The sequence below is a fragment of the Podarcis gaigeae genome (genome assembly GCF_964106915.1).
Source record: "Podarcis gaigeae genome assembly, chromosome: 10".
In the NCBI taxonomy this organism is placed as follows: Eukaryota; Metazoa; Chordata; class Lepidosauria; order Squamata; family Lacertidae; genus Podarcis; species Podarcis gaigeae.
Window position 1 is genome coordinate 15,998,362 of NC_139686.1, and position 12,940 is coordinate 16,011,301.

The 12,940-nt window shown below is 44.9% G+C and overlaps 1 protein-coding gene and 1 long non-coding RNA gene across 2 annotated transcripts in view; one reads left to right on the forward strand and one right to left on the reverse strand.

The window, feature by feature from the left end:
• LOC310826361 overlaps nucleotides 1–12,940 on the forward strand; it is a 683,860-nt gene that overhangs the window by 663,775 nt on the left and 7,145 nt on the right. The gene's annotated exons all lie outside the window — the stretch shown is intronic.
• Nucleotides 1–12,940, reverse strand: part of DERA (deoxyribose-phosphate aldolase) — a 44,299-nt gene that overhangs the window by 21,116 nt on the left and 10,243 nt on the right. Inside the window, exons 4-6 of the mRNA XM_083700863.1 lie at nucleotides 10,139–10,234; nucleotides 9,069–9,203; nucleotides 4,520–4,648 (exon numbers count right to left, since the gene is read on the reverse strand). Of these exons, the coding sequence (XP_083556989.1) occupies nucleotides 4,520–4,648; nucleotides 9,069–9,203; nucleotides 10,139–10,234 (360 nt within the window). The remainder of the gene's footprint in view (nucleotides 1–4,519; nucleotides 4,649–9,068; nucleotides 9,204–10,138; nucleotides 10,235–12,940) is intronic.

Genomic DNA, 12,940 nt, shown 5'->3' on the forward strand with positions numbered 1-12,940 from the left:
CTTTTCTCCTGCAACTGATTGCGGACTAAAATATCTATTTGGAAACGCCAAGCATCTGTTCAGTGGCAGCTGTAAGTAACATTACCCACACTCAAGACAATTTATATCTTTCCCTTTTATTAAAAAATAAACAGGCCCCTTTAAATTATTCACCAGCAAATTAAAACAGATGCAAGTGCAGCAGCAGCGGCAGCAGCAGCGAGGGGGGTGGCTCAGGAACCCCAGAAATGAAGAGAGCCCAAAACTACCTCTGGAAGGGAGACAATCCAATACCTCTTCCATTGGACTGAGCAGCCAGCAATTCATGCACTGACCCAACCAATTTTCAATACAAGAGAAGCTCCGAAAGCTCAGATACTATATCAAAAGCTGCATCTATAAATAATAATAAAAACACACACAGAGAGGTGCCAACTCTGCAAGTCTTTTCCTCCCTCCACAAAGCAGGCTGCGTGATCTCTGGCTTTGGTTTTTATTGCACCTTTTCAACAGTTTTGGACCTTCCTCTCCCCCTGCCCGTCTTGCTGGTTTCCCTATTTAGCACAAGCATGTCTGCTTGTTTTCTGAATGGGTTTCAAGTGTTTTATATAACTGTGCTTAAAATTCAGCTCAAGCGTCTAAATACAGAGATGCGTGAGTTTTCTTTCTAAAGAGAGTTGGACCTCAGTAGCAGCTGCTGCCAAAGCACCGTCCTTTTAATGCCCTTTTAAAATGTGGGGGATTTTTGGGGTGGGGGTGGGGAGGGGTTATTGGGCTGTTTTTATTTTGGTTATGTATTTTGCATTTTTATACTGTCGTTTTGTCTTGTGAACTGCCCTGACACCTGCGGGTATAGGGTGGCATACAAATGTTAACAACAACAACAACCACAACAGACCTCCTTCCTGGAAATTGCACAGCAATCCAGGGCGAAACAGCCTTCCGAGCCCAAGCTCAGTTACTTGGGAAGCCTGGCATGGGACTGTAGGCCTTATTCAAGGCTGTATAAAAATGAGGCATGGCATTGGTTAAAGTGGATTGGGAGAGCCAGTGTGGTGTAGTGGTTAAGAGTGGTTGTCTCGTAATCTGGGGAACCGGGTTCGCGTCTCCGCTCCTCCACATGCAGCTGCTGGGTGACCTTGGGCCAGTCACACTTCTTTGAAGTCTCTCAGCCCCACTCACCTCACAGAGTGTTTGTTGTGGGGGAGGAAGGGAAAGGAGAATGTTAGCCGCTTTGAGACTCCTGAAGGGGAGTGAAAGGCGGGATATCAAATCCAAACTCTTCTTCTCTTCTTCTTCTTCTTCTTCTTCTTCTTTCATCCTCTCTTGTGCTACTAGAACCTGAGGACTTCCAATGAAGCTGAATAGAGCGGTTCAGGACAAAGGCAAAATCTGTACCACACATCTAAAGCACTATTATACCACTTTAAACAGTTAAGGCTTCCCCCCAAAGCTTCCTGGGAACCAAAGTTTGTCAATGGAGCTGAGAGTTGTTACCTATTCCACACACAGAGCTACAACTCTCAGAGTTCCTGGGGCAACTCAGTCAGCAGAGCATGAGACTATTAACCTAAGGGTCTTTGGTTCGAGCCCCATGTAAAAGATTTCTGCACTGCCGAGGGTTGGGCTAGATGACTCTTGGGTCCCTTCCAACTCTATGATTCCTCAGAAGAGGGCTTGATCGTTAAACCACTCTGGGAATGCTACTCCTGTGAGAGAAATAAAGGTCTCCTGGCAACTCTCAAGACCCTTAAAAAAAAAATACAGTTCCCAGGATGCTTTGAGAGAAGCCATGAAGTGGTTTAACAGGGCTTTAAATTTATGGTGCAGAGGTAGCCAGAAAAGAAAGAAGTAGTTATTCTTCTCACAGTGCATGATCTATGGCATGGATAGGCAAACTAAGGCCCGGGGGCCAGATCCGGCCCAATCGCCTTCTAAATTCATCCCGCGGACGGTCCAGGAATCAGCAAGTTTTTACATGAGTAGAATGAGTCCTTTTATTTAAAATGCATCTCTGGGTTATTTGTGGGGCCTAGGAATTCATTCATTCCACCCCAAAAAAATATAGTCCGGCCCCCCACAAGGTCTGAGGGACAGTGGACCGGCCCCCTGCTGAAAAAGTTTGGTGATCCCTGATGGACTTCACCTCCACCAGAGGCTTTCCTTGTCCAAGGTGCTGGTTCAGCACCCAGTCTCTTTTTAATGTCCTTCCATTAGTGCTGGCTTATTATTATTATTTATTGCATTTATACACCGCTTTTATCTTCCAAGGACCTTGTGGTGGTGGTTTTCGTCCTCCCTATTCCATTCCAATCCTCCCAACAAGCCCATGAGGTAGGTTAAGGCTAAGACATGGCGACAGGCCCAAGGTCACCCAGCGAGCTTCATGGCTGAGTGGGGATTTGAACCCTGGTCTCCTGGGTCTTATTCCAACACTCTAACCATTACGCCATACTGGCTTCCAACGGAGGGCTCGTTTCTGAGGAGAAGGAAACGCTCCGCTTTCACAGTGTGGTCTGATGCGTTTGGCCGCTGCACTCGATTCAAACGGAAACAAAAACACGCTTAGCCTCTTACAAAGCTGCAGATCGTTGAAAGCTATTGTGTATATTTAAAAATGGGAAGCTGCAACGGTGCTGTTATAACAATGCGGGCTGAGGAGGGGGGGGGATAGTGTTAACAGCAGAGCCATCTGCTGTACTGCAGTGAAACTGCATTTCAAAAAAACACAGGGTGGAAAGGAGAGGTGAACTTCGGAACTTGTTTTTATTTAAAGAAAAATCAAAACAAAGATTTTGAGAACCCCGCAGTGTTAAATTAACCAGCAGCCCCGTTCTAGCAGTTCTGTGGGAAAGGCTGCTAATTCTACAGGGCTAACTGCCCACTTAACGGTTATTTTCTGAATTTGTTCCCTACCCTTCACCGTAAGGTCCGAGTGCGAGTTACAACAATATAAAAATACATTAAAACTAGTTTCAAAAATTAGGAACCGGAAAAATAGGGTTGGTCCTGAATATCTATGGGTGGTATTTAGCCAAGAGTTATCCAAAGTAAACCCACTGAAATTAAGGTATGTGACGAAGTTAGGCTCATAAATTTTAATACATCTACTCTGAGTAAAGCTAAGCTGAATACCACCCTTTATTTTAGGAGTCAAAGGGGAGGGTGGAGAGGTACATCATTGAGTCTGCCTGGGATCTGGGCTATGGTACCTGGTATCATGGATGTTCAAGCTTTTTGGTTCAAGTATTCCTGCAGTGTCCCCTAGTCCTGCTATAGTAGATTTGACTGCTCTTCATATGGCCTCTCTTTCATCTTGCTTTGGCGCACTCTGCTCCACACAAGGCCTCCCACAATCTGGGCTGCAGTGGGCCTTGTTGCCAAAAAACAGCCATTCACATCATACCCTCCAACTTGGGACGCGGGTGGCGCTGTGGGTTAAACCACAGAGCCTAGGACTTGCCAATCAGAAGGTTGGCGGTTTGAATCCCCGTGACGGGGTGAGCTCCCGTTGCTCGGTCCCTGCTCCCGCCAACCTAGAAGTTCAAAAGCACGTCAAAGTGCAAGTAGCTAAATAGGTACCGCTCTGCCGCAAAGGTAAACGGTGTTTCCGTGTGCTGCTCTGGTTCACCAGAAGCGGCTTAGTCATGCTGGCTACATTACCATTACATTACATGTACGCCCTCGGCCAATAAAGCAAGATGAGCACCGCAACCCCAGAGTCGGCCACGACTGGACCTAATGGTCAGAGGTCTATTTACCTTTACCCTCCAACATGTCCAGGCCAAAAACTGTGTGAGTCAAGTGACCTGCACGAGATCACAGTCCTGAGGAAAGTGCAGGTGATGCAGGGTGGGGGATAACAAGCAACAAGCAACTAGCAATTGTATTTATTAATAATAATAATAATAGTAATAATAAATTTTATTTATATCCCGCCCTCCCCAGCCGAAGCCGGGCTCAGGGCGGCTAACAACACCAAAGTAGTGCAACATTATAAAAACATTATAAAAATTAATTAAAATCAAAATTGATGGCAACCATAAAGTTTTGTAAAGATTGCCAAAGGAGGGAGTCAGGCTGCGCCCTGACCAAAGGCCTGGCGCAACAGCTCTGTCTTGCAGGCCCTACGGAAAGATGTCAAATCCTGCAGGGCCCTTGTCTCTTGTGACAGAGCGTTCCACCAGGTTGGAGCCGCAGCCGAAAAAGCCCTGGCTCTAGTTGAGGCCAGCCTAACCTCTCTGTGGCCTGGGACCTTCAAGATGTTTTTATTTGAAGACCGTAAGTTCCTCTGTGGGGCATACCAGGAGAGGCGGTCCCGTAGGTACGAGGGTCCTAGGCCGTATAGGGCTTTGAAGGTTAAAACCAGCACCTTAAACCTGATCCTGTACTCCACTGGGAGCCAGTGCAGCTGGTATAGCACCGGATGAATGTGATCTCGCAGCGAAGACCCTGTAAGGAGTCTTGCTGCGGCATTCTGCACCTGCTGGAGTTTTTGGGTCAGTCTCCAGGGCAGCCCCACATAAATAAAGGAAGTTACCTGCCATCATGGCTACAAGACTTGCTTTGTAGACATTAGTAAGCGATCCCAGCTCTCCCGTCCCCAAAATAGTTTTCATATGAGCTTCTCCACAGGCCTGACGACACTGACGTATTTCTTCGTAGAGACCTAGCAGAAAGGAATTTTTTTGGGTTAATAGTAGTAGTAGTAATAATAATAATAATAATAATAATAATAATAATTTTAAACTTATATCCTGACCATCTTGCTGGGTTTCCCCAGTCACGCTGGGTGGCTTACAACATATATAAAAACACAACAAAGCACTGAATATTAAAAACCAAAATATCCTATACGAGCAACAAACCAACCAATAAATCAATAGAAACCAATAACAACAATAACAACAGGCTCTTCTTGTGTTCTTAACACAGAAGGACAGCAAGTAGCTGGGTTCCCTCTTCTGCCAACCCCTAGCGAGACTAGCCCCCATTGATTGATTGATTGATTGATTGATTGGCTGACTGGCTGGCTGGCTAGCAATTTGGGGGGGGGCTGGGTATTTACAATGCTGTGAGTGTGTTAATTGCCTCTTGCACCTGCTATTAGACGGCACACTCGCTTTGAAATTCTGTGACACACTCTGCATTCGTAAAATTCGTAATGTGGGTGGAAAACGTCCTTGATTCTCCCCAGCAGCAGCACCCTCAGTCTCTCCTTTCTTTCCTTTCCCCCTTTTTAGAGCTTTTTAAAAAGCCCATGGCAAAGTTGAGGGTCGTGCTTGATGGATGGCTGGTGGCCGTTTGGAACAAGTCTCCACGTCCTTAATACATTTCAAAAATTGCTGAAAATGTTAAGTACTTTAGTGTACGTCCAATTACGCCAAGCCTTAAGTTAAATCTGCTGTTACCTATTGTTGAGTATCTTCGCGCCACTTGAACTATAATTTGTCTAAGCCTGGTCTTTTAACAATTATTTTAAGTGCTCTCTAATGGATTGGAATATAAAATCAACTGCTTTGTGTCGGCTCCCTCTTTGAGTTTAGGAGCTGAGTCCTTGCACTGGAGTTACTGAACTCCTTTCTGATAGACGACTTTCCCCTAAAAATTTTCCATTAGTGCAAAGAAAATGTTAAAAACACACACGATTTTTCTCTCTTGCATTTACTTCCCCCCAGCCCCACGAATATACCACGACCAAGGGACAAAGAATGTGATGTAGATCTGAATATGGGCTTCAATCCTAAAATGTTAATTAAGGAGCAGCCACCATCGCTTCTGTAGAGTGGCTTGAACGATGTGGGATGTGTTATCAGGGGAGCAGGGGACAGGAAGTTTTCCTCTTCTGAATTTCCTGTTTGTTTGTTTATTTATTTATTGTGTCTGCACCCTACGTCAGGCATAGGCAAACTCAGCCCTCCAGATGCTTTGGGACTACAATTCCCATCATCCCTAGCTAACAGGACCAGTGGTCAGGGATGATGAGAATTGTAGTCTCAAAACATCTGGAGGGCCGAGTTTGCCTATGCCTGCCCTGTGTTTTCCTCAAGGAGCTTAAGGTGCTGTTTGTGATCCTTCCCCTCCTCATTTAATCTCCACAGTAGGTTAGCTGAGAGGCAGGAAGTGGCTCAAGGTCACCCAGTGAGCATTGTTGTTGTTTAGTCGTTTAGTCGTGTCCGACTCTTCGTGACCCCATGGACCAGAGAACGCCAGGCACCTCTGTCCTCCACTGCCTCCCGCAGTTTGGTCAAACTCATGCTGGTAACCTCGAAAACACTATCCAACCATCTCGTCTTCTGCCGTCCCCTTCTCCTTGTGCCCTCCATCTTTCCCAACATCAGGGTCTTCTCCAGGGAGTCTTCTCTTCTCATGAGGTGGCCAAAGTACTGGAGCCTCAGCTTCACAATCTGTCCTTCCAGTGAGCACTCAAGGCTGATTTCCTTCAGTATGGAGAGGTTTGATCTTCTTGCAGTCCATGGGACTCTCAAGAGTCTCCTCCAGCACCATAATTCAAAAAGCATAGTTCTTTATTATTGTAAATCTATCTCACCTGTTCTCCAAGGAGCTCAACATGGCATACATGGTTTGACCACCCCCCTCCTTTTTACCCTACTCCTGTGGAGTAGGTCTGCTGAGAGATGGTGACTGGCCCAAGGTCATCCTGTAAACGTCGTGGCTGAGTGGGGATTTGAACTCTAGCGTCCTACCCTGACACTTTTAGCACCACATCTTAGGATCCAAGCTTTGAACATCTAGCCTCTGGATATGGAAGAGAGCAGCCTCTCCCAAAATGACCTTAACAGATTGGAGAACTGGACCAAAACCAACAAAAATAATTTCAATAGAGAGACATGTAAGTTTCTGCACTTAGGCAGATGCACAAATACAAGATGGGGGACACCTGGCTTGCCAGTAGTTCATGTGAAAAGGATCTAGGGGTCTATGTAGACCACAAGCTTCACATGAGTCAACAGTGAGTTGAATTCTGGGCAGACCAGCTCGAAGTGTTCTTGAAGCTACCAGCATGAGTTTGACCAAACTGCGGGAGGCAGTGGAGGACAGAAGTGCCTGGCGTGCTCTGGTTCATGGGGTCACGAAGAGTCGGACATGACTAAACGACTAAACAACAACAACAAATGAAATAAGTTTTAAGAAACTGTTCCTGCTTCACTCCTCAGCTGGGCGTAAGTGGGGCAAACAATCTATGAAACCACAAGTTAAGCTTGATGTTCCATTACGTCAGCGGCCCAGGATCCTGGTAACAAGCCAGGATCATTTGCCAGCTTTAAAGCACAGCTTGGCGTCAGCCTTTGAAGGTGAGCTTCTCAAGGAGAAACAGGCCACGATCCCGGGTTTGGGCACTATATGAAGCCAAGCTTAAGAGCAGCAGGGCTTTCTCCCTTGTGCCAGAGGAGGAGCACACAGTGAGAGCAATGGGGGCGCTTGCAGCAGCACACCACTTGTGCAAAGATGCCAGAAGATAAACCCTAGCTTATCATGATGTGCAACACACGGCCAATGTCAAATCTGCATGGTACAATAGTTAGAGCATTGGAAGAGGAGTTGCCAGGCCTTGAAGCTGACCGGGTGACCTCAGGTGAGCTGCTACCTCTTGGTCTAACCTACCCCACAGGGTTGCTGCAACGATAAAATAGTGTGGGTCGGGGAGATATCTGTGTGTGCTCGTCCCTTGAGCTCCCCGGAGGAAGGGAGGGTGGAAATAAATAAATAGCCTGCGTGAGTTCAACAGAACATTGTCTACGAAGAAGCTACTTGGTAAAAGAGGTCTTTAGCACCACATCCTCCAGCTAAAGAAATGTTGCATTGTAATGGAAGGATGCTAATTGTACAAACACAGAGCTTAGTTACTGGAGCACTGTCAGCATTTAAAGGCAAACCATTCAAGGTACATTAAGAGAAAACCAATTACAGAGAAAAGCCTTCTCCTACTGTATTAAAAAGCTTGCTAATTAATAGCATTCCAGGGAGACAACTCGCAACAGCAATCTAAACGGGACTGAGGATGCACTGAGATTCTGCGAACACCAATTAGAAAACACAGAGATTTTGTTGTCAGGAACCAAACACACTTTCCTTCTTTCTTTTCTTTTTTTTAAAGTAACGCTAGGCCAACAACCCCTCGAGTTCTTTTTAACAATTCTGTTTGGAAATAATTAGAGTGCTGGCACCCATGTTAGTTTCCTTTCCCCTCCCCATTTCACATGAAGTTAAGACAAAAGCCGGAGAAAATTTATTTTTCACAATATTCCTTTGCGGAAGGAAAGCTTTGTAAAAAAGAAAAAGAAAAGGAAATCTTGCCGATACACGGGCCTGATCGTTGTCAGCAACAAATGCATTGGGGTAACGGGCTTCCCCCGCCATCATCAGGCAGGCGGCAGCAAATTGTGCAAAAAGAGAACAAAGGCTCTCAGGTTCAAACCCCACATAGCCAGGGAAAAAGAATCAGGAAAAAGACCTGTGCTGGTTAGCTTCTGGGCTCAAACTGAAGTGCTGGCATGGTACAAATAATAAAATTATTATGATTGTTTTTATTTAATCATTTAATTTAATTATTATCATTGTTGTTGTTGTTGTTGTTATCAGTTGTGCTCAACTATAAAAGAGTTAAAATACAAATAGTTGAACAACATTGGGTAATTTTTGGCTCAAAATATTGAGAGCCCAAGGTAACCCAAGGAAGCTGGGAAACGGGAGATTCGGGACTGTCAAAAGGAAGCAGATTTTCATTTAGTGCATTGTTAAATTGTCGCATTTGCTACCTTTAGATGTTACGGCGGCTGCCATTTTGGACGGCTTTCAAAGGAGATCAGACAGATTTGTGGAGGATATCTACGGGACATGATGGCTATATTATCTCCAGTATCAGAGGCAGTACTGCAGAAGCCTCTAAATAAATACCAGTTGCTGGGGTCACCATGGGACACGTGCCATTGTGTACATTTTCTGGGCAACCAGTTGGCCACTGTGAGATCAGGATGCTGGACCCGACAGGCCTTTTGGTCTCACCCAGCGGGGCTCTCCTGATGTTCCTGCAACCATTTTTCTGTCAGGACTCCCTTAATGCTCACCTTCCCACTGGCCTGTCAGGACTAAGGTTCTGTTAATGACGATGTCTATCTCTCTGGCGCCATCGTCCACGGCGAGGCGGATCTCCTCCAAGCGGGTTTTCAGAGGTGTCTGTCCTGCTGGAAATCCGGTTGCCACTAAGAGAAAAAACACACACAGTGCAAGTTATTAGTCTTGGTGAGACATAGCAGGGGGGCAACAGGCACGAGCTTGCCAAATCTATAGAACTGGTTCACCACAGTCATGTACTTCCCACAATCCAACCATCCACAATCCCTCCCAAATTTCCAGTCTCTTTTTTTCCTCAACAAAAGGGGAAAGTGTGAAAGTAAGCGGTTAAACTAGCACCTCACACAAGACTCTAAAACAGAAGAGGCCAGCATCGTGCCCTTCAGGTCTGTTGGACTACAACTCCCATAATTCCTTGCTGTTGGGTTGCGCAGGCTGGGTTTGATGGGAGCTGGCAATCCCTGATTCACATATTGATGATTTTCAAGCATTCTGCCCTCATGTAATTGCAATATAAACAGGAAAGGGGGAAAGCAGAGCTGCAACAAGCAAATTAACTTTCATCAGCAGTGCCATAGCTGTCAACGTTTTCCTTTTTTTAAAGGGAAATTCCCTTATTCTGAATAGGATTCCTCGCAAGAAAAGGGAAAAGTTGACAGCTATGATCAGCACTGCGTCACATGCATACATAATCTTATTTGTATGCCACCTTTCCACAGCTCAAACCATGCTCAAGGTGGCTTACTAGATAAAAAAAAACCGCACATAACTACAACATAACAAAAGTAGTCATAAACAATAAACAAACTATTAAAAAATACAAAACCAAACTGAGCAATTTCCACGTAAACAACAAAAACCCCCAAACAGTGGTACACATTGTTGCCGCAGCCCCTATACCAGGGGTGACTAATCTTTGGCTCGGGGGCCACATTCATCCCTCGTAATCCTCCAAGGGCCACATAATGGGAATGCATGCGGTCAAGTCAGGCTCCACATGAAGAGACGGGGCCTACACTAGGGCATTCAGACTCCCCTCTTGAAACACAGGAGGAAAGCTTACCTGAAGCTACTGGGATGTCACAGCCAGCAGCCTTCAGTGCTTTCACTGCATCAGTGACTCTTGCTGGATAGACGCAAACGGCAGCAGTAGTAATGCCTGCAAACAGATCGAGAATATAGTCCACTTTAGTTTCCAACTCACTTTCAGGGCCAGCCTTGCCACAAGGCAGGGCAAGGCCCCTCTCCACCATCAAAGGGCAGCAAATTGCCAAATGTGTAGATTATATATATATATAATTTCCATGGTGGGGCATCATTTTGCTTTCCTGTTTCACAAACAGTGACCCCAAGGGCCCATCTTTCCCATTCCCCAAAGCAATAATTCAGTGTTGAGAACTTAAATATTGGATATATTAAGAACGCAAGAACTGTGTTCTGCTGGATCAGGCCAAAGGCCCATCTAGTCCAGCATCCTATTCCCACAGTGGCCAACAGCCCTCTATCCACTTGTGAGTCCCCAAAACTGGCATTTGGGGGCACGACGCCTCTGATAATGGATGCAGAACAAAGCCACATCTTATTATGTACTTCCCGCTTCTCTTGAGCATCGAGAAGTTCCAGAGTTTTTATTTGCCAGTATGAAGTCAGGTCACAACTGGAGACGAAGATCCCCCTTTAGAACTTATAGAAGTTCTCTTTCGCGGGTTTTCGCTTTTCACTTTGACACCTTTTTTTAAAAAAAGAAGAATGGTTCAAGTCATATTTCGTGCTCCTTTGCTGCGAATCTGTAGACCTCCCAGAAAACCTTTTGCTTATGGGTGGTATAAAAATGTTGTAAATAAAATAGAATTCTTTATTTTGTAGAAGAACCTTTATTTAACAAAAACAAAAACTATACAGTGTGTGAATAGCCTTATTTGTAGCATGGCAGATACTCACTGAAAAAGCAAGGCAACTCAGCTGAAGAACCTGCGTTATACTGCCACCTAGCTATTTTATTGTCTCTGACAGAGATTTGTTTAGAAAGAGACTGAACGTGGGACCTTTTGCAGAAAAAGCAGCTGCCTCGAAAAGGCAGGCAGACACAAGCCCCACTACTCACCGAAACCTTATAAATGGGTGATGATGGGAGGCAGGGAGGGTGTTTGAAGATTATCAGGCTTATTCATTCCATGATCTGGGCAACAGAAGATCTATGGGTCATATTTATGCCACTTTCCCGTGAAAACAGTCACTCACAAAGCAGTTTAAAACAAATAAAAACCAGACTGCGTCTAAAAACCAACCACCATGAGTAAAATTTAATAACGAAATGTTAGCAAATATAACAATGCACCAAAAAAGGGGCAACGTTTCGGATGTTGATTGCACAAAATTGGAAGACTGAAGAAATACCAACTAAAGAACAATGGCAAGAGAAGTTGATGAACTATGCAGAACTGGCAAAAATGACAGACAGACTAAGAGAAAAAGACAACAGAGACTTTGAAATAGATTGGGAACCATTCATATTATATTTGCGGAAACAAAGAAAGTCAATAGACCTGATGGCAGGATTTAAATAAACATTCACATTATCAGCATCAGAAAATGTTTAGAAGATAGTGACATATGATGGTGTATTTACTTTTATTTTTTTAGGTTTGATGTTTTGTTATTAATAACTTTTTTTGTTAAGAGATAGCAAAATGGGTGAAAATAGAAACAAACCAGAAGCGGAAGCTGGGGGAAGTCTTGGAGGGGAGGGAGGGAGGGAGGAATATATAGCAAATGTTAAGAATTTGAGGTGCATGTAATGAATGAAATGAATAAAAATGAATAAAAAAAATGACGGTCTTCAACCTGAAGTTGGGCATTTAGTATAGCTCTTCCAGCAGAGATTTGCCAGGCATCTTCAATGCTAACTTTCAGGTGCCTCTCAAATATATTTTTTATGCCGAAAAGCCTATTCTGTTCTCTAATTAACTCCCACTGCAAATCATTTTCTTCATTGGATTTGTACGTACCGCCTTGATGTTTTATACAAGTGGGCCATATATAAATATTTGTACAAATATAAGTAAGTAAAATGGGACGAGGGTGGCGCTGTGGGTTAAACCACAGAGCCTAGGACTTGCCGATCAGAAGGTCGGCGGTTTGAATCCCCGTGACGGGGTGAGCTCCCGTTGCTCGGTCATTGCTCCTGCCAACCTAGCAGTCTGAAAGCACGTCAAAGTGCAAGTAGATAAATAGGTACTGCTCCAGCGGGAAGGTAAACGGCGTTTCCGTGCGCTGCTCTGGTTCGCCAGAAGCAGCTTAGTCATGCTGGCCACATGACTGTACGCCAGCTCCCTCGGCCAATAAAGTGAGATGAGTGCCGCAACCCCAGAGTCGGCCACGACTGGACCTAATGGTCAGGGTCCCTTTACCTTTACCTTAAGTAAGTAAAATAAGGAGGAATAAGCAGGAGTGGGGGAATGTCTGCAGAAGTACAAGGGGTGGGGACTTTGAAGTGGAAGGGAACCCCAGAAAAAGAACTGTGAGCGCTTGCATGCTCTGTGGCCAAAGAATGGTTAAGACTATTGGGGCGGTGGGAGGGGAATGGAAAAACCAGAAAGGGAGAGGAAATGCAATGGAGAATTCTAAAAGAGGTTAGCACCCTCAACAGGAGTGCTCCACACTGCAAATTTTTGTTGCAGTTCTCACTTCTTCAGCTGAATCCCCGGAATCCAGATTGTCCTTCCAAGCTGGACTAACTGTTCAGCAGAAACCATCACTCACCAGAGGATTGATCCGAGGGAGTTGGCACACAAACAGCGCATGTGTCTTTTCCAGATACAAATAATGATGATGATGATGATGATGATGATGATAATAATAATAA